The sequence below is a fragment of the Pseudorca crassidens genome, chromosome 14 (assembly GCF_039906515.1).
Source record: "Pseudorca crassidens isolate mPseCra1 chromosome 14, mPseCra1.hap1, whole genome shotgun sequence".
Classification (NCBI taxonomy): Eukaryota; Metazoa; Chordata; class Mammalia; order Artiodactyla; family Delphinidae; genus Pseudorca; species Pseudorca crassidens.
Genome location: NC_090309.1, coordinates 14,584,881 through 14,611,284, shown reverse-complemented (window position 1 = coordinate 14,611,284; position 26,404 = coordinate 14,584,881). Strand labels below are relative to the sequence as shown.

Genomic DNA, 26,404 nt, shown 5'->3' with positions numbered 1-26,404 from the left:
CCTTCTCAGAAATATAGGTAAGTGGCATAATTCTTAGTAAAAGGCAATGTGTTCTTTTATTTATTGATTTAAACCCAGGACAGGGCACAGCATGTGGGATGAAGGAGAGTTTGGGGCCTGGAGCTGACTGGACCTGGGTAGGAGCCCAACTCCGCCACGGACCGCATGAACCGAGGGTATGACTTATGCAACGACACTTTCATTTCCACGTTTGTAAACTCTGGTTTAACTTCCATGAGTCGGCTGTGTGTAACTTTTACCGGTTAAAAGCAGGAAAATCTGAATAAACAGGTCACAGAGGGAACAGCACAGTAAAATCTCAGCCGATCAACGGTTGCCTCGGGCTGGTAGTTGAGGGTAGCGACTGACCACAGAAGGGGTGAGAGGGAAGCTAACTTGTGTGCTGAAATGTTCTGAACAGGATTGTGGTGATGGTGTAAACTTAACTGTGAATTTACTAACACTCCTCCAACTGGATGCTTAAAAGGTGGAAGTCTTAGGTATGTATATTTTATCACAATACACGGTTAAGAAGAAAACAATCAGACGATCTGGATCTAGACCCAGTTTCGGATCTCTTTATCAGTAAACTTGGTTAAAGCATGAACTTTAAGGCTTTTCAAGGCTTCAGTTTCCTCACCTGTATGAGACCACTGAAGGATGGTCTGGGAAAAGCAAGAGCAGGACCCAGGAGAGAAAGGGATCGGTTTGGAAGTGCGAGTGTCTGGACTGATTTAACTCAGCCCAGGGTTACTCTGCTTACTTTTTTTTTTTTGGGGGGCCACACTGCGTTGCTTGCAGGATCTTAGTTCCCCGACCTAGGATCGAACCCGTGCCCCCTGCGCTGGGAACGCGGAGTCTTAACCACTGGGCCGCCAGGGGAGTCCTACTCTGCTGACTTTGGATACGTGAGTGTAGGTCTATGGAGTCACGGTGAAGACGTAAACTTGGCCATGATGAACCACACAGCCCAGGATGCAGTCCCCAGGGCGATGTGTGGTCTTTAGTTCCTAAGAGAAGGCCAAGTTCAAACTGGTGCTACCATGCGGTCTGAACCTAAATTGATGTGAATGTGCTCTTCACACATCTTTTTTTTTGCGGTACGCGGGCCTCTCACTGTTGTGGTCTCTCCCGTTGCGGAGCACAGGCTCCGGACGTGCAGGCTCAGCGGCCATGGCCCACGGGCCCAGCCGCTCCACGGCATGTGGGATCTTCCCGGACCGGGGCACGAACCCGTGTCCCCCGCATCGGCAGGCGGACTCCCAACCACTGCGCCACCAGGCAAACCCTTCACACATCTTTTAAGTGCAATTTCACATCTGCACCACATTCAAACTATCCAAGCATCCCTGCAGAGACCACTGTTCGTCTTTTTTCACAAATGGCACGTTCGGGGACATCTTTAAATAGAAAATATAAAACCCACAGCAAACATGGCCACACTTCCGCTGTATACATGCAGGCAGAATGCAACCAGGTGTTCAGAGTCCAGCAGGGTTATTGACCATTCAAGTCGTTGAATGTCATCAACAAAGCTCACAGGGCCCCACTCTCACGACCCTGAGACCCTCTTCTGCTAATACACAGCCACAATCATTCCGATTCGCCCAAACTCTCTTGGTAGTAAGGCTCAATCTCCACCGAAGCCTGGAGGCAGGGTTTTCTTTGTAGAGAGCTCACGCTGAACACCATCTCCCAGCCCTTCATACCAGCCGGCTTGCTGGCTGGGGATTTGAGAGAGGATTTCTCTTCTTGTTTAGGGACGTGTGACCAGATATCAAAGTCAGGAACTGCTCAGTGTGGCATTCAAGGCCTCTCACGCTCTGGCCCTGTCTCATTTTCAGTCTCATATCCTGCTACTCCCCACCCCAAATCCTCAGCAGTATCTAACTCTTGCTGTTCCTCTACTTTGCAAAGCCCGCTGAGACATGGGCTTTCTGCACACGCTGTCACGACCACTGTGAAAAGCAGGGCAATATGACAGAGTCAATAGTGCTAAAAAGCTACATTTTTTAAAAAAAAGTCTCAAGCAATAGAATAAAAGTCACCCCTCATTCCACCACGGTTAGAGCAGGCTTGCACTTTCTACTTTATTAATTTCTGAACGGAGACTTGCACAAACCTGTTTGACTTAACCGTGCCCCCGTTCCTCCTTCTTTCCACACCATTACGGGGGACTTTCTAATTGGAAAAAATAATGATCTTTTTAGAAGTCTTTCGGAAATGGGTTGACGTGGCTGTCACCGTGGGCTACCTCCTGGGTCTCCATTTCCTGTTCCTTCCTCTTCGGGAACCGTAGTGTCCTTCCTTCAGGCAGCCGTCACCCCTTCTCCACGCAGGCAGTGGGGCTTGGGAGGCTGATCTCACTCATCAGGTCCTTCCATCCCCCCATCAGGGACGAGTTAGGAATCCTTACTGGAGCCAGTCGGGACAGGGCACTAGCACCCATGAGAGGCTGTTACTGGCCCAGCAGTGAACTTAGGTTTAAAACTGGTCCCACCAGCCTGAAGGGGGGGACTCACATGCCATGGTTTAGGGGGAAAGAGAAGGGAGAGTCTGTTTACTGGGGGATAGGAAGAGTTGGATAGGAGGTATCTGTCCTATTCCTCAAAGGGATATTAAACTTAATGTACATAACTGAAAGTCCTCAAAGAATTGCCTGTTAAAATTTAACCGTGGATTTTCTGTGCAATCTGGAGTTCAAAGATGAGACACCGTGCTGAGGTTTGAGTAATATCTCTCCTCCCTCTGGAGTTCAATACATATAAGTACATATTCGTTAATGTAAAATGTTATCCCACAATCCCTATCTCCCAAGGGCTTGCCTGGAGGACAAGTGGGGAAGACAAACAGTTAAAGTACCACAGTGGTAACTGTCAAGATTAAGGTATGAGGGGGTTCCTAGAAGACAAGAGGGAAGGGTGATCGGAGAAGGATCTTAGAAAAAGTAAGCCCTGAGCTGAGATTTGATGTAAAAGATGAATAACAGAGAGGCAAAGGAAGGGCTCCAGGCAGAGAAGAAAGAATGCAGCAAATACAAACTATTACAGAGAGAATGGATAAACAACAAGGTCCTACTGTAGAGCACAAGGAACTATATTCAATATCCTGTGATAAACCATAATGGAAAATATGAAAAAGAATGAAAAAGAATATATGCGTGTGTGTGCGTGTGTATATATAAAATATATAAAACTGAATCACTTTGCCATACAGCGGAAATTAACACAACATTGTAAATCAACTCTACTTCAATAAAATACATTAAAAAAAAACACACAACGCAGCAAACACAGAGTAAAGTGCTCAACAAAGATGCTGGGACCACTGGAAAGCCACAAGCAAAAGAATGAAGCTGGACCCTGACTTCACACCATATATAAAAAGTAGCTCAAAAGTGGATCAAAGGCCTACATATAAGAGCTACAACTAGAAAACTTTTAGAAGAAAACATTAGGCAATGGTTTCTTAGATATGACATCAAAAGCACAAGGAACAAAATGAAAAGTAGATAAACTGGACTTCATCAAAATTAGAAACTTGTGTGCTAAAAATGATACCATCAAAAAAAAGTAAAAAGACCACCCACAGAATGGGAAAAAAATAGTTGCAAATCATATATCTGATAAGGAACTGGTATCTAGAATATACAGAGAACACTTCAACAGCTCAATAATAAAAAGACAGGCCAATTAAAAATTGGGCAAAGAATCTGAATAGACATCTCTCCTTAGAAGACCTACAAATGGCCAAAGAGTACGTGAAAAGATGGTCAACATCATTAGTTATCTGATCAAAACCATAATGAGGAAGAAGGAAGCTCATTCAGAATAGGAAGAACCCAGGTTACGAAACCAGCCTACACTTTCCAGCCAGGTACTAGACGACTGCAGTGAACCACGGAATTCCAGGGCTGGAAGGGAGCACAAGGTCCTTGAGCCAACAACTGTCTGATGCCTGAGTTCTACCCCAAAATAGCTATCCTGGCTTTGGTCAAAGACCTCCAGAGATTTGCCACAAAGGTAGCTCAGTTTTTCCATCTTTGGACGTCGTGGACCATCAAACCCTTCTCCTTGCGGCTTGGCTGTCACCCTTGACCCGAAGTTCTTCCAGTGAGGCCACCGGGGCAGGCTGACTCTCCCCCGGGCCAGGCCTCTGGCTTGTCGGCAGGAGCTGCCATGTGTCCTGCACTGGTCTTCTCTATGCAAATGTTCCCATCCCTTCAAAGGTTCCTCGGGGACAAGGTCTAGAATCTCTTCTCTGGTCCTTCTCAGAAATCACTAGGGAATTCCCTGGCGATCCAGTGGTGAGGGCTTGGTGCTTTCACTGCTGGGGCCCGGGTTCAATCCTGGGTTGAGGAACTAAGAGCCCGCAAGCCACGAGGTGGGGCCAAACAAATTTTACAAGTCACTAGAATTCCTTAGGGGAAACTTAAACAGACCACCACTGGCCTATTAATGTAGCTAAAAAGAAAACAGCTGTAGGCCGTCACAGCACAGTTGATGCAGACAGCGCTGGCCAGGCACGAAAACCACTAAGTTGATTTCACCCAAGGTGTTAGCAAACCACATCTTCTCCATCTATCTCACAAGTACACACAGTGCTCTACTCTTGCACAGAGAGCTCACATCTCTCCTCAATTAACCCAGACTCGAGAGCAATGATCTCTGTTGTTGGTCAGGAGGTCAACGGCCTGATGAATGAAGTGGACAGGACAGAGGGGACGCACAGAGAATGTGGAGAAGTGTAGCAAAGGGACGAGTTCACAGATACCAGCAATCGTATATCACAGTGTCAAGTGTCAGCATTTCAGGGTTTTTCCAGGAGACAAAAAACAGAGACAGGATGTCTGCAAAGTTTATCCAAGCGAGCTGTGGAAGGCCTTGGAATTGAAAGGGATTTGGGAATGTCTGCAAGGCCAGCCGTTCGGGAGGGAAAGCCCGAGCGGATGATGCGGGACCACATCCTGCTCCAGCAGAGAGGAGGGGCTCATGCTGCCGAGATGAACTGAGTCGGCCAACATCTGAGGGACAGAAACAGCAGGGGAGGAAGGCCCCGTGATCAGCAAGACCCCTGAGACACAAGGGTTCTGCAAAGGCCAAGCTGTGCATGTATTAACTACAATACACTCTTTTCATTTACATGTTTATACCTGTCTGTACTACGAAAAATGTGAGGTACTTCAAAGCATGTACAGAAGAGAAACATGTGAATAAAAACCAGGCCTAGAAAAGGAGCTTTGTGCCTACTAGCTTACTGGACTTGGATGACCACCCCACTGCACAGACGCTGTTATCTACACCTCATGGCTGAGGAAACTGGGACTCCAAACGATTCAGTCGCTTGCCTCGGGTCTCACTGTTACGAAGTGGCATTTAGATTTGAATCCAGGTCAGAAGTTTGAGCTCTCTCCTCTGCATCATGCCACCTGTAACTTCTGGCTTCCTCTCGGTGGACGCTCCCTACCCCAGCAGAGAGCAGAGTCATCAGGAGACGGGACTCTGAAACCACACTGCTGGGTCCAAGCCTTCACACCATCACTTACTTGCCGAGATAACCTTAGACAGGTTACTTAAGGTTCTTCCCTATACTCATCTATGACGTGGGGATGATAACAGCAGCTGTATCCCCAGGACTGTTATGAGGGTTCGATGAGTTTCTATTGCTAAAGCATTTTCAGAACAGCTACACAGTATATACTAAACTAGATTAACTAAAATAGTTAACTAAACTAGGTGTGAACTTGGGCCAGCAGCCTAACCTCCCAGGCCGTCATCTGTAAGATGCAGAGAACCCTGGGATATCTCTCAGTCATGATGATCACTAAATGAGATAATATATGTAAAGCAGCCATACATGTCGGTTATCATTATTACCATGCTACTTTACTTAAAATCACCTGTCTTTTGTCCAAGGCTGAACAGTATCAGATAATTTACAACTCAAACAATCAGTGAAATCAGGATTTAATATGTCAACTGATTAAAAAAATAAATATACATTGAAGGAAAAATCTTGAAATACAATGTGAAATCATTAAAACGAAAAATAAAACACAGAAATGACAAATGATACTAAAAGAATTTCTTCCTGATCTGCTTTAAGAACAGGTACGCTGGCAGCGTCATGGTGTATTAACTCCATGACAGGTGCCCTACGGGGTCAAATGGAACTCACCTCACCCCACGACTTCAGTACATGGGGGAAGAACAGTGAGTGTCAGGTGGGCGTTTTGAAGTGCTAAGGTTAAGTGTTTTCCCTTCTGTTTATAACTTTCATGAACATTTATTTATAACACTTGAGAGACAACATTACTATTTAAGCGTACACTTGGAAATATTCTAATTGAAACCACACTGATGGAATATCTAACCTTTATGCGGTTGGGGTCCACATAATGCACTTTTTTCATGTCACATTCTTCAGTAGTATAATTTAACTTGAGGATATAAAGGATCCACACTCCAAACACAAGCAATGTACACCTAGAAAAAAAAAATCAATTACGTATAATGACGTCGTCATGTGATAATCAAGAGAGATCATGTGAAATAACTGAAAACCTAACCCAAATAGAGTCTGCCTGCCACACAGCATAAAAGTACAGTCTTTAAGAAGACCTCTTAATTTAAGGCAGCATTTCTTATTTTTCTAACAAGTCATTTATGACTGTCTTTGTTATAAGCAAATATAGAAAAAACATTTTTCTGCAAAGGTACTGCAATAAAATCTGAATCACAATATAGATTACTGGACTTAAAAAAAAACTAACTAATAAATTTTGAACGACAGAATCTCAGCTTCAATTTTTTGCCACTTTAAAATAGTCAGTTCTGAAGATGGTTATTTTGAGACTTTAGTCTGCCATCTTCTCAGATGCCTGGCTTTCGGAATAAAGTCATATTCCTTGCCTCAATTAAAAAAAAAAAAAAAAGTCAGTCTTGGGACTTCCCTGGTGGCGCAGTGGTTAAGATTCTGCGCTCCCAATGCATGGGGCCCGGGTTCAATCCCTGGTGAGGGAACTAGATCTCACATGCATGCAGCATTAAGAGTTCACTCTACAACTAAGGAGCCCACGTGCCACAACTGAGGAGCCGGTGAGCCACAACTAAGGAGCCCACCTGCCACAGAGAAGACCCGGTGTGACCAAATAAATAAATAAATAAATTTTTTAAAATTAAAAAAATATATATATATATAGCATTTAGCATAGTATACCATAGATGCTAAATAGTTCTTAATATTTGAGGATTATGTTGCAAGAAAGTATTGCTAGGAAGTGTTTTCAAGACTTCTTGATTCTCATTTCAATAGACTCTACCATGAAAACTTGGACAAGCATCTTAATTCTTCTCTGGGATCAAATACAACGCTAAGTGAATGGGATGCAACCATTTGCATAAAAAAGAGACGGTCGGGGGAGGGGAATACACACACACAGTATTTCTTACATACACAAGACTGCTAATATTGGTCATCTTTAAGTGGAAAGAGGAAATGTGGGGAGCAGGGATGGGAAGATGTTTTACTGAGTACCTTTAACATCTTTTGAATATTGTGAATGCAATATGACCTATTCTTTTCTCCAGTCCCAGAAAAGGTATTATATTCAGTGCTTTAATAATTCCCTTATTTTGATTATAAGAGAAAAAAAGGGGGAATTCCCTGGCGGTCCAATGGTTAGAACTCCGAGCTTTAGATGCAGGGAGCACGGGTTCAATCCCTGATCGGGGAACTATGATCCCACAAGCTGTGCGGTGTGGCCAGAAAAGAAAAAAAAAAAAGGAAGGAAGAAAAAGTTAAAAGCAGGCCCAGAATCTACAGCCCTGATTCCGTTGTTCTGTAATTCCTGGTTGCAAGTCTGTCTCGGCCACACTGTAAGCAGCACGGGGCCCAGGTCTATCTCCCATGCGGCCAGCATGGTGCCAGGCATATGGGGGCCTCGATAATTACTGGTTGATGACAAAAGGAGATGGAAAATGATCTGAGTGTTTATTAACATACATTTCCTTTCCCACCTTTCTTCTTCTACACCTCCCGAATTAGTAACATGAGATGGGAGGCTAGATTTCAGGGTTGGATTTCTACCTGTCGCCATGAAAGAAAGGGTAGTTTACCACCTAGTTTGGCTGGTACCAAGTAAAACGGACAAGTTCCTCCTTTAACAATTCTATCTCGGGAGTTCCCTGGTGGTCTAGTGGTTAGGATTGGGTGCTTTCACTGCAGTGGCCTGGGTTCAATCCTCGGTCGGGGAACTGAGATCCCACAAGCCTTGCCGAGTGGCCAAAATTAAATAAATAAATACAATAAAATATTAAAAAAACAAAAAAACAATTCTATCTCTTACTAGGACGTACGGGTGACCTGGCTGGTACCCCTCTCATCCTTTTTAGTGTTTGATGTTCAATGTTATTCAAATGCCTGTAGGGGACTTTAATTAACTGTATTTTTAGATTCACTGGAAATGGCAAAGGCAAAGGGGATAGCCCTCTTGCACTAGGCAGCGGCTGGAAGGGCTGTGCACCGGAAGCTGTGGAGCCTGGAGACTCCCGGGCTGGTGCTGTGCTGCCTCCAAGCACAGCCTGATGCAGGAGCCCACAGCACCTGTGCTCTGAGCCTTGACTCAGATGTGCCTTATTTCTTTTTTTTGTGTGTGTGTTACGCGGGCCTCTCACTGTTGTGGCCTCTCCCGTTGCGGAGCACAGGCTCCGGACGCACAGGCTCAGCGGCCATGGCTCACGGGCCCACCTGCTCCGTGGCATGTGGGATCTTCCCGGACCGGGGCACGAACCCGTGTCCCCTGCATCGGCAGGTGGACTCTCAACCACTGCGCCACCAGGGAAACCCAGATGTGCCTTTAAATGATCCTGAACAAGGGTGACTGCGGATGAGAGCCATCTTCAGGGTTCTCACTGAATTTTTCCCCCAGTTCTACCCAGTTGACCCAAATCAGAGGTGTCTTGCAACCTGAGGGCTCGTGCTTACTTGAGGATGTCTTTTAACAACAAGCTGGGTCTTCTCATCTTGTTCTGAGCACGGGTGTACCATTGCAGGGAGGGCCGCGAGCAATCGCTTTTCAGCTTCACACGGTTGTACTGGCTTGGCATTGCTGTGAAGAGAGGAGAGGGCAGGAGAAGGGAAAGAGGAAAGTGAGTTCAGCAGATTATGCTTTTAAAGAGCTTTTTTTTTTATCTTGGCCTCTCTGCGCAGCTTGCGGGATCTTAGTTCCCCGACCAGGGACTGAACCTGGGCCCTTGGCAGTGAAAGCGCTGAGTCCTAACCACTGGACCGCCAGGGAATTTCCTAAAGAGCTTTTTTTTTTTTTTTTTTTTTTTTTTTTTTGCGGTACGCGGGCCTCTCACTGTTGTGGCCTCTCCCGTTGCGGAGCACAGGCTCCGGAGGCACAGGCTCAGCAGCCATGGCCCACGGGCCCAGCCGCTCCGCGGCACGTGGGATCTTCCCGGACCGGGGCACGAACCTGCGTCCCCTGCATCGGCAGGCGGACTCTCAACCACTGCGCCACCAGGGAAGCCCTCCTAAAGAGCTTTGATGTGGTATAGCCATACCACGAAATACTACTCAGCCAAAGAAATGAGTGACCGATTGATACACGCCACTGGATGAATCTCGAGGCAATTATGCTGAGCCAATACTAAAAGGTTACATGTTGCAGGATTCCATTTATATAATATTCTTGAAATGACAAAATTACAGAAATGTAAACAGATTAGGTGTCAGGGGTTAGGGAGGGGGTGGTGCAGTGGCTATGGAAGGGCAACAGGAGGGGTCCTTTTGGTGATGGAAATATTCTGTATCTTGACTGTACCCCTGTCACTGTCCCAGTTGTGCTATTCTACGGTTTTGCAAGATGCTACCATTGGGGGGAAAGTGAGTAATCTGTGTTATTTCTTACAACTGTGTTTGACGCTACAACTATCCCAAAATTAAAAGTCTAATTTTTGTTGAGTCTTTAACTATTAGAGATACTTACGGAACTATTTACAGATGAAGCAGGAGAAATGAAATCTGCTTCAGAAAAAACCAGGAAGGGGATAAGTGTTTGTGGGAATAGCTGACACAAGTTGAGCTTTAAACTGCTGTAGAATCTGGGCAATGGGTACGTGGGGCTTACTATACAATTCTCAAAACTTTTTGAAATTTTTGATAATAAAAGTTTAAAAAGAAAGTGGTATATTAAAAGAGAGGAAAAGGGTTACACTAAGAAAAAAAGAAAAAGAAAACATAGCAGTTTAAAAAAATTTTAATGGCAACTTTAAAAGAGGTTTTCTTTAAAAAATACCTATGTTCTCTTGTATGCCTGCTTACTTATTCTTTTGAATTAATTTTATTCTCAAATTTTCAATTTTTAAGCAATATTACAAGGGGTATTGTAGTAGAAATCAAAACATCTCCCCTCATATCAGTTTCCCCCTTCCTCTCTCCTCTGGATTTTTAGCTGGGCACATGGCCTCCCAGAAAAAAGACTACATTTCTCAGCCACCCTTGGAGCTAAGTACAGCCTTGTGACTAAGTTCTAGTCAATGGGATACAAGCAAAAGTGACCCGGAGAACTTTCAGGGTGCTTTCCTTGGCATACGCCCTTTTCTCCTTTATCCCCCTTCCTGCTGGCTGAAATACTGACACTTGATGAGCCAGTTTGGACCACGCAGCATGTCACCCAAGGGATGGAGGAGCAACAAGAGAGAAGGGGCCCGGGTCCCTGGACCAGCCCAAGGACAGAGCTGCCAATCCACCTTAGACTGCCTGCCTCTGGACTCTTACATGACGGAGAAATAACCCTCCATCTTGTTGAAGCAACTGTTAATTAAATCCCAGCTAATACAGGCACCGATTGTGTTATGATATTTACATATTAATTCAAGAAATAATGTCTTTACTATACTTAGTCTTGAAGCCAGGAGAAAGTTATACCTCATTATTCACTTCATTTCCCCCATTAGTGCTGTGCCATTTTCTTTGAAAAAAAAATCTTTTATCAAATTGACATCCAAGTATTTGATTTCTTGCTACTGTAAACACTCTCCCTCAACTGCAATTTTAACTGTGTAACACTAGAGTACAAGAATTTTCATAGACTTGCATCACTCCATTTGAGTAGTTTCAAAAAACTGAGCCAAGGGCCTCACTAGCAAACCTCTGCTGAAGAATCTACTGAATTCTTAAAGGAGAAGCGAGATCAACTGAGACCCTGGAAGGTTTTCAATCACCACAACTTCGTGGTTACTTAGATGCACAGTCAGCCAAGTGGTGGGTCCTAGGGGGCTGCCTATGACCAGGCCATCTATAAAAAGGAAGAGTCTATGATGCCCATGTTTTTATGACCAGAATGACACTTCATACCCGCGTGGACCTCCCGAGAACAAAGCAGACGGTGGTATTAGAACCGGGATCCCACCCTTGCCCACGGCTGGCGCGCTGGATGGCGCTGTGGGCTCCGGGCTCTACTCTGCCCCCTCTTTCTCATCTGCTCTGCCACTCAGGCCGCAAGCCTGCAAACTGCATTCCCAGACTCCCTCTTGTGCCACCCAGCTTCCTGAGGAACTGTGATTGTGTGCTGTCTGCGTGGAAAACTGGAAGGCAAAGGGAGGGGGCAGCCTTTCATATCTCCATGGTTTCTGGTTTCCTGCTGGATACGGACTGGGACATCAGATGACTCTCTTCTGCTACTTTTAGGAAAGTGGAACCAAACAGGAAGAGGTTCTGGAGGTGAGAGGAGGGTCTACAGTCCTGGACTCCTTCCTCTTCTCACCACTACTGCCACACGACACACTCATGGATCATTCAAACGCTCAAAAAAAAAAAAAAAAAAAGAGAGAGAGAGATACAAAAGAAAAGAAAAAGACAGTTATGTTTTTGTTTTGTTTTTCCTATCACACTGGAGGGGATCTCAGGAGAGACCCCTAGGCTCAGCTCCTCCACCTGCCACCTGAGAAGTCTGGGGCGACTGCCTCTAACTCTTGGAGCTCAGTTTCCCCATCTGGAAAATGAGTCCAATATTACCCACCTCCCAGGATTCATGTGGGAATGGTGGTTGCACATAAGAAGCACTACCTCAGTGCTGGCTGTTGCCACTGTTACACAGAGAGGGAAGTGACAAGCATTTTATACAACTATCTGACAGGGCTTTAAGACATCTGCATCCTTTAGGCACTCTCACTTCTGGCCACAGGTTTCCGCTCCAGCCCCATCAGGGGCCTGTCTTCAATCGTATCCATGTCCCTTCCTGGGGATCTCTGGAGAGGCAGCGTCCTCCCAAAGCCCCTCCTGCACTCACCCAGTCAGGTCCCGGTCAGTCTCTCTCTCCCCAGCCCCTTTCTAAACGCCCAGCTTCCTTCACCGGCCTCTCCTCCCCACCCTGACGGCCCAGCCGCTCCTTCACTCGGTCTGCGCACCACGCCGGGTGCCTTAGAACCACGCTTCCCTCCCGACCCCTGCAACGGTAAACTCCCCTACACACGGTGCAGGACCCCAGGGTCCCGGTTCCCACCCTCAGCACCATTTCCTCCTCGCTCACGTATATTCACGACAAGGTTCACCACTTGCCTTTTACTCACCTCCTCAAGGGATCAGACCCCAAATCCATCACCCTCTGCAGGCCTCTCACCCAGCTCAGACCTGTCTAGCTAACGACCTGCCTGCTATCTTCTCCTCAAACAAAATCACAAAGCAGACTCTTTTCTCCCATCATTTGGTAGCTGTACCATCTACTCAGTCATCTAAGTCCAAACCTGCAGGTTGACCCCAGACTTCTCCCTGGCAACCCCAGGCTCAATCAATCCCCAGGGCCTCTCGATCACACCTTCCTGAACTTCCCGGGCCCACGGACATTCTCTTAGTGGAGGTCACTTACCCAGACTCCCCTGTCTCAGTTTTGTCCCTTCAAAGCCATCTTTCCGTGTACCTGCTTACTGGCTCCCAGCTCATCTCAGGTGCTGTGACGTCAGGTGACACCTTGTCTGTTACACTCTAGCCACAAAGAAGTACTGTTAGAAGCCTGGATGTGCCACACTGTTGCCTCCGTGCCTTTGTACAGATGCACGCTCCGTCTGGAATCCTGGTGGGAATCCCCCCACCAACGATCTGCCTGGTGAAGTGTCTCCTTTCACCCTTAAACCCTTCTCCTTCTCTGTGAAGATCATTTTCAACACCATAACTGTCCCTGGGCACTTCCCCATCTCTGTTTATGAACTGAAATGTTCTGTGTACATTTGGGGTCTCCTCTACCTTTCTGCAAGCACCTGGAGGACTGAGCCGCAGGGCCAGGGCTCTGCTCATCTTTGTAACCCTAACACCTAGGATAGGGCTTGGCACACAGCAGGCCCTTAAGAGACATCCCACATTGAATGGAATGTGCATGACTCGCCTATGGCCTGTTATCAAACAAGATAAACTCCCCCCCCCCACAAGTGTACTTTCCCAATGATATTTAAGATTAAAACTAAAACTGAATGTTAACAGCAATTCTAAGAGCAAAGAGTAAAGTGTAAACTCTACTGAAACATCTAACATGTCGAGCAGCAGGGGAATTTGTTGGTAAATTATGGTGCAAACCACTTAGAATACTCTGCAGTTGTTAAAGCCTTTGCTACAGGAAGTGCAATCTGTGGCCACAGCCTCAGCATCAGCTGGGAGCAGGTTAGACTTGCAAAGTCTCAGCACTGCCCCCTCCATCTGCTGAATCACAGGATTCATACGAACGTTAAAGTCTGAGAAGCACTCAAGGTATTCGGTCCATACATTTATTGGCACAGAAAGATACTGCAAGAAAAAAGCAGGTCTGTAAAAAATTATGTCTATATACCTATAATCATGTTCTAGGGTGCACATACTCAAGGCAGGAGAATTTGATTTCCCGTGAAGTCAGTGAATCCTCCTACTTGGGTTGGAATGTCTTCTTCCAATTTAGAAGGGACCATATGGATTCAACACGACAAAAGGAGGGCCAAGCAGAGTCATCTTCATACACGTGCTGTTGACGTACGGCTGGGTGGCCTTAAGATGCTCCCTCGGAGAACCTGGGGTTTACGTATTTCTAGTCATGATCATCTCTACACCATCTGCACTGTGTCCATTCATTGCTTTTGTCTTTAATGTGCTGTTTGGTGGAGGACGGGTTGCAATGAAAAGTGCAATTAAAACGCTTATCATCATGAGACGTGTTACACATCATTTCTGTCTTTTTAATGTACATTTATCTCTCGTCTTCGCCACCGGAATGTAGACTCCATGAAAGCAGGGGTCTTTGTTTTGCTCACCACTGAGTTCCCAGTGCCTAGGATGGTAAGGGGCACACAACAGGCAACTAATACGTATTTACTGAATAAATACTCAAGCTTCTTATGAGGTTTCAGAGGTGATGCTGGTTTCAGGCATTCCTCCCAGGACGTGTGTTGGCAAGCCATCACCATCTGTCCCGTGGCACTCTCCTGGCTCTGCTTCTCCATTTCCTTCACGGGCAGCTCGTCCCCTACCACCTCCTTCTAAGTGCTAGGGTCCCAAGGCTCATAGATGTGTCCCTCCTTTCATTCAGACTGCCAGAGTAAGAGCCTCCACTAACCCTTTCTACGAAGAAAAGGCCTGGCTTTCAAAATATATATTTCTACTCACAGGTAAAACTGTCACAGATGCTTCTCAAGTGCCTGTATACCTGATGAAGAAATCATTCTTATTAAGGCCCTGATGAAGAAATACTAAGGCAAGGTCCAGGCCTTCAGTCCACTTGTAGAACTGGCACTAACGTTTTCAAATTAAGACTTAACCATCCAAGATAAGAATACAACAGACGCTGCAAAGCAGTACATGACAAACTGTCAGATTAACTGTAGAGCCAATTACTGGTGCCAGAGAGGGTAGGACATTAATATTTATTGGGAGGAATAAGCCTACACATGATATCATTAAATCCGAAAAACACCTTCTTTGGGGACTTCCCTGGTGGTCCAGTGGTTAAGAATCCACCTTCCAATGCAGGGGACGCAGGTTCGATCCCTGGTCAGGGAACTAAGATCCCACATGCCACGGGGCAACTAAGCCTGCACGCCGCAACTACTGAACCCACCCGCTCTGGAGCCCTCGCACCACAACTAGAGAAGCCCGCATGCCACAACAAAGATCCCACGTGCCGCAACTAAGACCCGATGCTGCCACATCAATCAATCTTTAAAAAAACCCAAACACCTGCTTTTTTGAATTGCTATCTGCATTTAACCTGCCGAAGGTCACACACAGACAAGTAGGGAGCTGAAATTTTCAACCAACATCTATCCGTGTCCAGGTCCACGCCCTTCCACCGGGGGTACTTAGGCAGGGTAGATATTGGAATTAGGTGGGTACGCCTGTATGTGAAGGTTTTTCTGGTTCTTTATTTTTTTAATAATAAAGGCATGCCAAAGCACAGATTATTAACAAAAACCTGAAACTGACAAAGCAGTAAATAAACTGACACAGCTGGAGCAGACAATCTGGGAAGATGAGCAGGTAGAGCTTAGATATTAACACGGCAGCCGGAAGAGCATATGCCCTTCAAGGTGGAAGGTGTCTTGAGAAGGACTTCACAGCAAGAGAGAAGGAAGCCTCACCCTAGGCTGTCCGGGGACAGCGGGGCACGACACTGGACGCTCGGGTGGAAAGGGAGCCTGAGGCCCATCCTGGTGAGGAAGAGGACGGGACGAGGACAGAGATCGATCAAGAAATGATGAAGGGGCTTCCCTGGTGGCGCAGTGGTTGAGAGTCCGCCTGCCGATGCAGGGGACGTGGGTTCATGTCCCTGTCCGGGAGGATCCCACATGCCGCGGAGCGGCTGGGCCCGTGAGCCGTGGCCGCTGAGCCTGCGCGTCCGGAGCCTGTGCTCCGCGACGGGAGAGGCCACAACAGTGAGAGGCCCACGTACCGCAAAAAAAAAAAAAAAAGAAATGATGAAGACTAGCGCCAAAAAGAAGCAGGCAAAGATCAACCTGGGTCCCGGTTATGGAAAGCAATAATTTTTGTGGTTTAGTGATGATGATGTGAAGAACTTGAGATGATAAATAACTCGACAAAGACGCCCAGGATGCAGCTGGAAATGCGGCCTGGACTCCCCAGAACGCCCCTCCCTCCAGCCAGCCTTTCTTGGCAGGTCCGAGACTGATTCTCTCCTGTGAACCTCTACTGGTACAAGTGACACGCCATCCACGGGAAAGTGGAGAAGACAGTCACTGAAATCATGCTTGGATTTTATGTTTTAGATGAATAACTGTACTTGATAAAGGAGGACAGGAGACAAGACAGAAAGCCTGCCTCAGGGGGAGACGGCTTTGGAATGCGCAGAGATTAAACACCTCCCAGTGCCAAGGATAACACACCCAGCTACAGCAGGAGCAGAGGGGGCTGGGTGAGGAGGGGAGACCCACCCCGTGGGCAGAAGGAATGAGCAAAGCAGAGGCCTGGGGAGTCTGGAGAGCGAGTGACCAGGTACAGCTGCGAAAGTATGGCCTGGGGTGTGGGCACAGGCAGGCGTTAAGGGCAATACTGTGGTCTCGTTGGACACCCCAGGGCTGGTGCCACATCTCGGCTGTGCGTGTTGACTGCTGACAGCACACCGCTGCCCCCTTCTCTGAGGATCTGTCCTCTGTCCCCAGCCAACGATTGATTGACAGGGGGACAAAAGGCCTGGGATTACCCTGGAGAGCAATTCAAGCTCCAGAGCTCCCTGGGGGAGCAGCTGAGACCACAATTCCTGTTCCAGGCTCTGCTTCTAGGGAACCTGACCTAAGACAGGTCATTGGGTCAGCAGGGTCAACATATGGGTGATGGCAGAAGGTCACGGACGATCATGAGAAGCCCTTGAAGATTTTATTCAGGGGGGTCATGAGATGTGGAAGAGAGTCGCCGGGGAGGCAGCAGGGACGGGGTGGAGGGGGAGAGCCAGAGACGGGACTGGTCTCAGCAGCAGACCCTGTGCCCCAGCCCCCATGCTGTGGCCAGGCGGGCAGGAAGGGCTTCCAGCTGCATAAGAGACAGGGCTTGAGGCAGGTCAGATGTGGCAAGCAGGCGGGCGGGAGGAGAACTCAAGTGTCAGGGAGGTCACAAGGAGGACGTGTGCCCTTGCGGAGTCCCCAGTGCCAGTGGGCCATTAGGCTGATAAATGCCAGCTTGGAGCCCTGGGGAGGGATCTAAGCTGGAGTATCAGTCAGGGGTGCACTTGGTCGCACGTAACAGAAACCTGGGCACCAGCCGAGGCTTTCAGCCAACTGGGGGTGTCTTTTTTTCTTTCTTTCTTTTTTTTGGCCATGCCGCGAGGCATGCGGGATCTTAGTTCCCCAACCAGGGATCAAACCCGTACCCCCTGCAGTGGATGTTTGAAGTCCTAACCACTAGACTGCCAGGGAATTCCCCAGGCGTGTGTTTTTCTTACAGAACAGGCGCAGTGGCTCTGCAAAGCTGTCCCTGTCCCTGGCTCCCACCAGCCTCTGCTCCAAACTCCAAGCAGGAAGGAGAAGAGGGATGAGCCAGAGAGGAAGGGGAGGCACCCCCATCAGGAAAGGAAAAACTTCCCCGGAAATCCCTGACAGGCTTCCAATTCTATCTTGTTAGCCAGAACTGCGTCACGTGACTACCCCCAGCTGCAAAGTTGGCCAGGAGCTTTTCACAAATTGGGCAAGCTGCTTCCACACAAAATTAGGATTCTGCCAGTAATGAAGGAGGAGAGAGGGAATCTCTAAATCAGCAGCAGGGCCAGCCACAGCGAGATAAGGGCCTGGGGCTGTTTAGATAAAGGAACAATTAAGGCTGTTCTAAAGAGATTAGATCTCCAAGGCGAAGAACAAAAGGCAGAGCCTTCTAGGGGTTGGAGAGGTGAGGAAGAAGCACAGGAGGTGCTGCTGGAAATCAGAAAAGGAAACCTCAAGTAAAATCTGTGACTCTGCTGTGACAGTTCCAAGCCTGGGTTCCATAACGCTCCGGAAATTCAACTATTTAAGAAAGGAGCACAACAGTTCCTAAAACAAAATGCATTTTGGATCGCTTTAACCTAAAAAAGTAATATGGGTGCCCCCACTGTACACAGAAAAAAGGGTGACTTCTAATTTCATCAGTTCCTCCAACATGCTCTGTGGGAATGCCAAGATGAAATGGATTCAGTCCCCGCTTTCTAGAAACCCGAGGTCCAGGGAAATGACAACAGGAACGTGACTCCAACTGCGTGGGGAGGGCTTCAGGAAAGGAGGCTGTTCACAAGTGTGGTGCCTGACATCCAGCGCAGACACAGGCACGGTGGCCTCCCCAAAGCCCACCCACAGGTACTATCACCAAAGCCACGGGGCTAGGGCCCGGAAGCTGGGAAGCAGTGGGTCAGAGTGAAGTTCTAAACTAAACTTTCTTCTGCCCCCAGCCAACAGGAAGGAGAAGTGGCGGGGGGAAGATGGTCTCGTTGGAAAAGTTCAAAAGCACACCAGCCAGGGCCTTATCTGGGGCTCACAGAGTCTTGGTGACCTGTGCTCCCTGTCCAACCAAGCTGACAGGCATCCTCATATAATCTAGGTGGCTAATTTCAAACCAGTTTCAGCCGTGGAACTCTTTTTGTGTTTCAAACAGGAACACTCGCTTAGAATCCTAACATATAACACAGATAAGAGGCATGGAGTTGATCGCTTGCAGGGTTCCTCTGCCTCGGCACTACTGACATTTGGGGCTGGGTAATTCCTCGTTGTAGGAGGCAGGGAGGCTGTCTTGTGCACTGTGGGATGTTTCACAGCATCCCTGGCCTCCACCCACTAGATGCTGCTAGCATCTCTGGTCCTTGCCCTCTCTCCCAGTTGTGACAACCAAAAATGTCTTCTGACCTTGCCAAACATCCCCTGGAGGACAAAATCGCCCCTGACTTTACCCATTGGGATAAAGTCTCTATATATATTAAAATCTCAATACTGCTGTAGTTTTTAAAGGATTGCAGGTAATTAAACAATGCAAAAACTGAAAATCAAAGACTGTGGGCTGAAAATTGATGTTACTTGACCTTCGGTATCCAATCTTTTTCTAGATTTGGTTTGGGTTGCATAAGCTCAGAAAATCCTGATTCAGCAAGATACGTGGTCGTGTTCTCATGTGTACAATGGAACAGGAACCAACTGGCAGGCACAGCCCTGCATTCACACACCAGCCTGCTGAGGCGGGTTCACAGGTGTGCATGGGGGAGGAAGGACCGCTTTCACTCCTGGATCCATGCAACTCAAGCAGATCACCTTAACCATCTCAGTCCATGCCCACCGGCAAAGGGTGCAAACCTCTGCTATATGGGACCTTCCTATTTCTGCTGGGTAGGCAGTGTCTCATTTCTATTTTAGGAATGTGAGATTTCACCCATGATGTCAAAACCACAACAAAAGTGCTGGTGAGAGCACTGATGCTGAGATCACGCTCAGACATCTCCCCAAAGCTTCTTTGTTCAATTTAATTGATCAATGCCTCCACCCGTCTCAGCCTGCGGTTCTCCAACCTGACCACGCACAAGAACCACTTGCTGCTGTAACATCCCCAGAATTTCCCACCTGGCAGGACCAGGTGAGGACACCAGATGTGCATTTTAAGCACGTTCCCCCGAGTTCTGTGGGTATGGCCCTTTAGGAACCCTTGCTCTCCAGCAAGCTTCTCACAGCTGCGATTAACAACAGATCTCAGCCTAAAGATTTTCAGATCCTCCTGCAAACTGCACAAAATTATGAGGACCTGTCTTCTGAGAAAGCAAATAAAAGTGTTGCTCTGCGAATATGTAGTCTACACTCTACTAATTTTGACCACCTACCAAGAGGCAAGCAACTGCAAGATGATTCTGAGGTATGCTTTTTAATCTACTTCTAATCAACTGGTATAGCTCCAATGCGGAGAATACATGATGACTATCATTCAATCGCCTGCTTTTTATATGTTTAAAATTGTTCAAGGCAATTAACTGAGCCCTCACAGTACGTAAACATTTTCCAAAATGAGAACATGCCCGGCAACTGCAGATGGTATTTCTCCAAGGCTTTACTGAAGTGACAAAAGATATTAACAGGACATCGACTGTTGCAGTGTCAAATCTGGAGCCCTCTCCCCGTCCCTGCACTCTCCTCACTCGCCTCTTCTCTCTGCTTCAGCCTAGCAGGCCTCCTGCTCTTCCTCAAGGGGTGGGGAGGCCATCCCCACTTCCACTTCAGGGTCTTCACTGGTGGTTCCCTCTGCCCCTCTTCCAGAAGGCTCCCTCCCGCACCATCTTTATCCTGGTTTTTATTCAAAAGTCGCCTCCTCGGGCTTCCCTGGTGGCGCAGTGGTTGAGAGTCCACCTGCCGATGCAGGGGACACGGGTTCGTGCCCCGGTCCGGGAGGATCCCTCATGCCATGGAGCGGCTGGGCCCGTGAGCCATGGCCGCTGAGCCTGCGCGTCCGGAGCCTGTGCTCTGCAACGGGAGAGGCCACAACAGTGAGAGGCCCGCGTACCGCAAAAAAAAAAACAAAAAACAAAAAAAACGGATTCTGGCTCCACTATTAACGGCAATTTGCTTCATGTTTCTGAGCTTCTGTTTCCTCCTCTATGAAATGGAAATAAAAGTAGCATCTACTTCATAGTGTTGCTATGAACATGAGATGCCTAATACATGAAAGTGCTTAGACGTGTCCCAGGCACGGAAGAGGTACTCAGGCATTGGTGGCTGTCTTCCATCAAGGGCGTGCTTCAAGCCTGCACTACCGTCGGCTGGCAGTGTGACCATGACCTTTCACCTCTCTTGGTCCCAGATGTCTCATCTGCACCTGTGTAATTGCTTCCCGGTATTGTTGGGATAGTAAACTGGAAAAGTTCTGCACGCACGTAAGATTTCAATTTGTTCTTAGTGGCCCCTTCTTTTTCCATTACAGTCAACAGCGTGGTAAAGGTCTCTTTTCCTGAGAGAGGATGCTGAGTGCTGGACACAGTGCTCAGGCCCAGCCTAGGCATCCACTGGTCACCATGTTGGACTCAATGCAAGTAACCAAGGCACCCAGGGAGATGCACTTCTTGGATCTTCCCTGGGCTCGTGAATGAGTCCAGAGCCTGGTTTTCTGTCTCTCCTTTTCTCAATTAGGGAAACAGTTGAGCACTGTGTGTTCTTTTTCAGGTCTCCACAAGCCCTGGGGGTGGGGGGAGGAGAAGAGAGGAGACAGGAAGAAACTCTCCCTGTAAAACTTTGCTTTGACAGAATAGCTTCCAGTTGCCTTGAAATCCAATCTTCTTTTGAACTTGAATTTGCCATCAGTCACATTCTTGGAAGGCAATGAGCTCCAGCCCCAGTCCTGACAGTTGGGAGGGATAATACCTTTCCAAGAACCCCACTCCTGGTGTGGTAGAAGCTGACCGCCAGCTAACGCTTCTTCTCACCTGCTCAGGGAGGGTGGAATGTCATGGACTTCAGCTCTGAGAGACCCTACAGACATCCTATGATCTGGTTCAGGAGAGAAAGTGCTCTCTTTCTACCTACTGTCTCTAGAACTGAGGGATAGTTTGATATCTCTTTCATACACTGTTATTGAATTCTCAAATGCTTGGCTTCCCCACTGCAACCAACAAAACTTGACTTCAGGCTGGCATTCACTAACTCATGAATTAATTAATTCAACAAATGTGTATTCAGTACCTACCATGGGTTCTAGGCATTTGAAGAACAGTGGACAAAATGAACAAAACACCTGCTCTCCGTGAAGTTCACCCCCAACACTTAGCCAACCAGCAAAAGTCAGGACTGAAATCTGTCAGAGAGAAAGACTTGGACCACAAGTCAGAAGATCCAGGTCTGAGAGAGAGAGAGAGCTTTACCATGTAAAAGACGTCTGACACCAGATATACCACTTAGGTTCCCCGAGCCTCAATTTCTCATCTATAATGGGCATTGTATGGCCTGCTCATCCCCTGTCCTTGCAATGATAAAATGAAGGGAAATAAGTGAACTCATTTTGTATGCTGCAACATTGCATGCCAACTGGTCCAGTACAGACCTACCGTGCCAACGCAAACTTTTTATTTGGTTACGGAAGGAACGTTTCTTGAGCACCTACTACGTACCCTGCATTTGGAATACAAGGATGAAGGAGATACGGCCCCTGCCTTCCAGTAGAGGAGACACACACAAAGCAGTTGGTTATACAGCTGTGTGATGAAAGCAGTGATGAAGCCATCCAAGAGAACCATGGGAGAGTAGAGGAGGGGGTCTAGCCCCATCCTCGGGTGACGAGGATGATGGGACACTTGAGCTGAATCTTAAACGACACATTGGAGGTAGCCAGATGAAGAGAGTGGGAGGGGAGGGGGATATGCTTCGTAAAAAGGTGTTGAGAACAGAAGAATGGAAACCAATGACAGCTCAGTCCCGTGGTTCTCAGGCATTGAGTATTGACAGGAAGTGATGGAAGAACAGCTGTCTACAGGAATGAGCTTCTGGAAGGCCTTGTCTACCATGGTGATGTGTTGGGGTATATTCTCTAAACAGCAGGGAAACATTAAAAGGCTTTGAGCAAGGACGTCAAAGCATCAGCTCTAGGTTTTAGTTACTGGCAGTTGTGTGACAGATTGGCTGAAGGGGCACCTGCAGAGGTTGTGCGACAAGAATATTGCTGTAGGGCTTCCCTGGTGGCGCAGTGGTTGAGAGTCCGCCTGCTGATGCAGGGGACACGGGTTCGTGCCCCGGTCCGGGAAGATCCCACATGCCGCGGAGCGGCTGGGCCCCTGAGCCATGGCTGCTGAGCCTGCGCGTCCGGAGCCTGTGCTCTGCAGCAAGAGAGGCCACAACAGTGAGAGGCCCGCGTACCGCAAAAAAAAAAAAAAAAAAAAAAGCTGTGTAAGGCAAGTTTAACTACTGTCAAGTTACTCTTTTCCCTTTGTAATTAATAAGTAACTTGATGGGAGATACTTAGAGACTAAGTAATTACCCTGTTCCTCATCCAATCTACTGGTTTCAGCACCCAGGATAAGGATACAATTCTGTGTGAGGTCAAGCAAGGTCAAAGTTCAGGAAAAAAATCCAGGGCTGGTTGAAGCAGTAGCTGATGAGCAAGACGTAGCATTGAGACGCCTCTACCAGACTTAATTCAAATAACCACAAGGTGTGTTCACTCTTTGCTATTAAGAAAAAAACACCTCTAGATTTGCTTTGGAGAGTATACCATGAGTGCCTATGACTGTGCTATTTTCTCTTACGTTGAGTCATGCCTGCTGGACACAGCCGTTCATTTACAAGTGTCCAGTGGCAACACCCAGGTTCAGAGGGCTGACAGCTGCCCATCCTCCTGTGGAGGCCTGGTTCTCCAGGGGCAATGCTGAGGGGTCAGCTCGGTGATTTCTGGTCCGCTGTGGCATGGCACAGGGAGCTATATTCAAAAACAAAACTCCAACTCTCCCTTGCCTTATATTAAAGCACAATCAGGTTTAGGAACTCCGAGTTGGATTATTCAAGAAACGTTAAAAACAACAACAACAACAACTCTGTTATCGCAAAGTTAGAAACTTCAGAGAGAACATTTTGAAATCACACACCGGTCGTTACACTACAGTGCAGTGATATCCACTGCTAACATTCTGGTCTATATTCCATCTGCCTTTCCTCTTGGCGTATGTATATTTTATCAGGTTTGGGATCATATTACCTATACTAGCCCTCTTCAGGCTGGGTCCACTGGAGATTAAGCCCTACAGAAAAGGATTTGAGTGTCTATTTTCTTTCAAGATTTTTTTTTTTTTGACGTGGACCATTTTTAAAGTCTTCATTGAATTTGTTACAATATTACTTCTGTTTTACGTTTTGGTTTTCCAGCTGCGAGACATGTGGGATCCTAGCTCCCTGACCAGGGATCAAACCCTCACCCACTGCCCTGGAAGGTGTGAAGTCTTAACCACTAGACCGCCAGGGAAGTCCCTGAGTGTCTATTTTCTTAATTCTCCCAAGGATGGTATATAACTAGAATCACTCCAGAAGCACAGGAGAGAAGTTCATTCATAGTATACAATGGTGACCTTAGCGCATTAGGGCTTAATTCTCTTGTAGAGCCCCAGCTGGGGAGGGCTGGTCTGTACTGCTGTATAATTTCCTTTGTTCACCTAATAGTCCTTTAAACAGACATTTAATAAGCATACACCAAGCACTGGGAATATAAAGAAAACTAAGACACAGCCTTTCTCTTGAAATGAAAAACCCAGCTAGGGAAAGCAAAAAATAGTTAACTACTCAAAATGCCAAATAACAGAGGAACCTGGAGAGCCCCGGGCCAAGGGACCACTAGCTCCATCAGACGAAATCAAGGAGGCCTCCCTGAGGACATGATGTGTAAACGGATCTTTGAGGGATAGGCAAGACCTCAGAGACAGAAAGAAGAGAGAGCAGGCACTCTGGATGGAAGGAAGGACATGTCAAGATGCCCAGAGAGGGCTGCTCAGGCCAGGTCACAGGGGACCTGGGGGAAAGTGGCAGAAGATGTGACAAAGAAGGAACCAGGCCCTCCCAACTGGCCCCAGAGGAGGAAGCGGCCTTAAGTGGTTCTTAAGCAGGGGGGCGGAGAGCTCACACTGGGATGTAGGAGGCGACGGGACGGAGTGGTCAAGGGGCTGCTGTGACCACCGCAGCCAGGGGTGATGGGGCAGCTGAGCCAGAGCAGGGACGGCGAGATGGGGGCCGACAAGAGTGGTGGAGGAAGAAGAGGCCACGGAACTTGGTGACTGAGCTGGCAGGGGCTGTTCTTGTCGCACCCAGCCAGCCGAGATCCGGCCTGCATAACAAATTCAGGCCGCTAACGGGAGAAAAAAAAGAAAAAAAATAGCAAAGTATGCAAGAAGGCTCCACCAGCTGCCACCATTCCACCATCCGCTGAGATGATTTCCCGGCGGAGGTGTGGGCACCCATCAAAGAGGAGGAGGCCAGAGGGAATAAGACAGGACACTGGGATAAACTGAGGAAACTGCCCAGAGAACTGCCTGTCCTCCTTGGGCCCCACCAAGCTCTAACAAAACACCTTACGTAACAGCTCTCTGGCGGTGGGCCTCCACGTGACAGCAAATTAGACGAGCAGAATATGCTACAGCAGAGCACGTCTGTGGCAACCTCATGAGTGCCATAAATAAAGCCAAATCTAGAAGCTGCCTTTTTAACGGGAGATTTCCCTCTTAATCTAAAGGAAATACAAGGAGTCAGGCTGAATAAAGAATACTTAACAGGAGAAAGTGAAAGTCAGTAGAATGAACAGTTAACAAAAGCAACTCCGGGACCCAACAGAAACAAGCTCCAAAATGGCGACCTTCCCCCAAACAGCAGCATAAAGGGAAACACCAGGTAGATGATGGAAAAGTGAGTGTGCAAATTCTAAAATAACCAAGACCCCACCCCAGAAAGAAAGGGTGAGGATATGGCTTCTTAAGGTTTGGGATTATGAAGAGACATCCCCAAACAGGACCTTAGCAATAGTCCTCAGGGAGCAGCTGGCTGGTCAATGGGGAAGGGAAGGTGGAGGATTCGATAGGCAGTTGATACACTAATCCGGTACAGTGGTCCCTCAGTATCCAGAGGAAATTGGTTCCCGGACCCCCCCTTGGATACCATATCCATGGATGCTCAAGTCCCTTATGTTAAAGGGTGCAGTATTTGCATATAACCTATGCACATCCTCCCGTATACTTTATTTATTTTTCTTTTTTTTTGCGGTACGCGGGCCTCTCACTGTTGTGGCCTCTCCCGTTGCGGAGCACAGGCTCCGGACGTGCAGGCTCAGCGGCCACGGCTCACGGGCCCAGCCGCTCCGCGGCATGTGGGATCTTCCCGGACCGGGGCATGAACCCGTGTCCCCTGCATCGGCAGGCGGACTCTCAACCACTGTGCCACTGGGGAAGCCCCCCTCCCGTATACTTTAAATCATCTCTAGATTACTTATAATACCTAATACAATGTAAATGCTATGTATGTAGTTGACACTATGCGGCAAACTCAAGCGTTGTTTTTCGGAACTTTCAAGAAAGTTTCCGTTTTGAGTATTTCTGAGCCACAGTTGGTTGATACGGAGGGCTGGCTGTATTCAATAACCCTCTTTGTTCTACTGGAACAGAAGAACCATACTAGTCATGTAAAACCCCAAATCCATTACCAGAAAGTGGTAATGACCCCAGAAAAGGAACTGGAGGGACAGCGACAGGGAACAACCTGGAGGCTGACAGGCCCTGGCAGTTGAGAGACTTGAAAGAGAGGGAGCAAACACAGGAGACAAAGGAAAGTTTTGTTTGGGTCGCTTTAAGCCCAGAATAAGTTAAGCATGTTTGAGTTCCTAAAACTGACAACATGTATTTAGGTCTGTAAGAGGCATGGTTAAAACATACAGTTGCCTTTCACACCCCAATCACATGTCCCTTTTACTCTCTGCTCCA

General features: G+C 47.5%; 1 protein-coding gene across 5 annotated transcripts in view; it reads right to left on the bottom strand.

The window, feature by feature from the left end:
• The window catches only part of ST3GAL5 (ST3 beta-galactoside alpha-2,3-sialyltransferase 5), a 49,988-nt gene that overhangs the window by 17,638 nt on the left and 5,946 nt on the right, over positions 1-26,404 (bottom strand). For 4 of the 5 annotated variants that reach the window (XM_067704488.1, XM_067704489.1, XM_067704490.1 and 1 more), the window contains exons 2-3: positions 8,986-9,109; positions 6,374-6,485 (exon numbers count right to left, since the gene is read on the bottom strand). In XM_067704488.1, coding sequence (XP_067560589.1) covers positions 6,374-6,485; positions 8,986-9,109 — 236 coding nt within the window. Of the gene's footprint in view, positions 1-6,373; positions 6,486-8,985; positions 9,110-26,404 lie in introns of those variants that run through there. The other variant, XM_067704492.1, reaches the window with a different exon arrangement.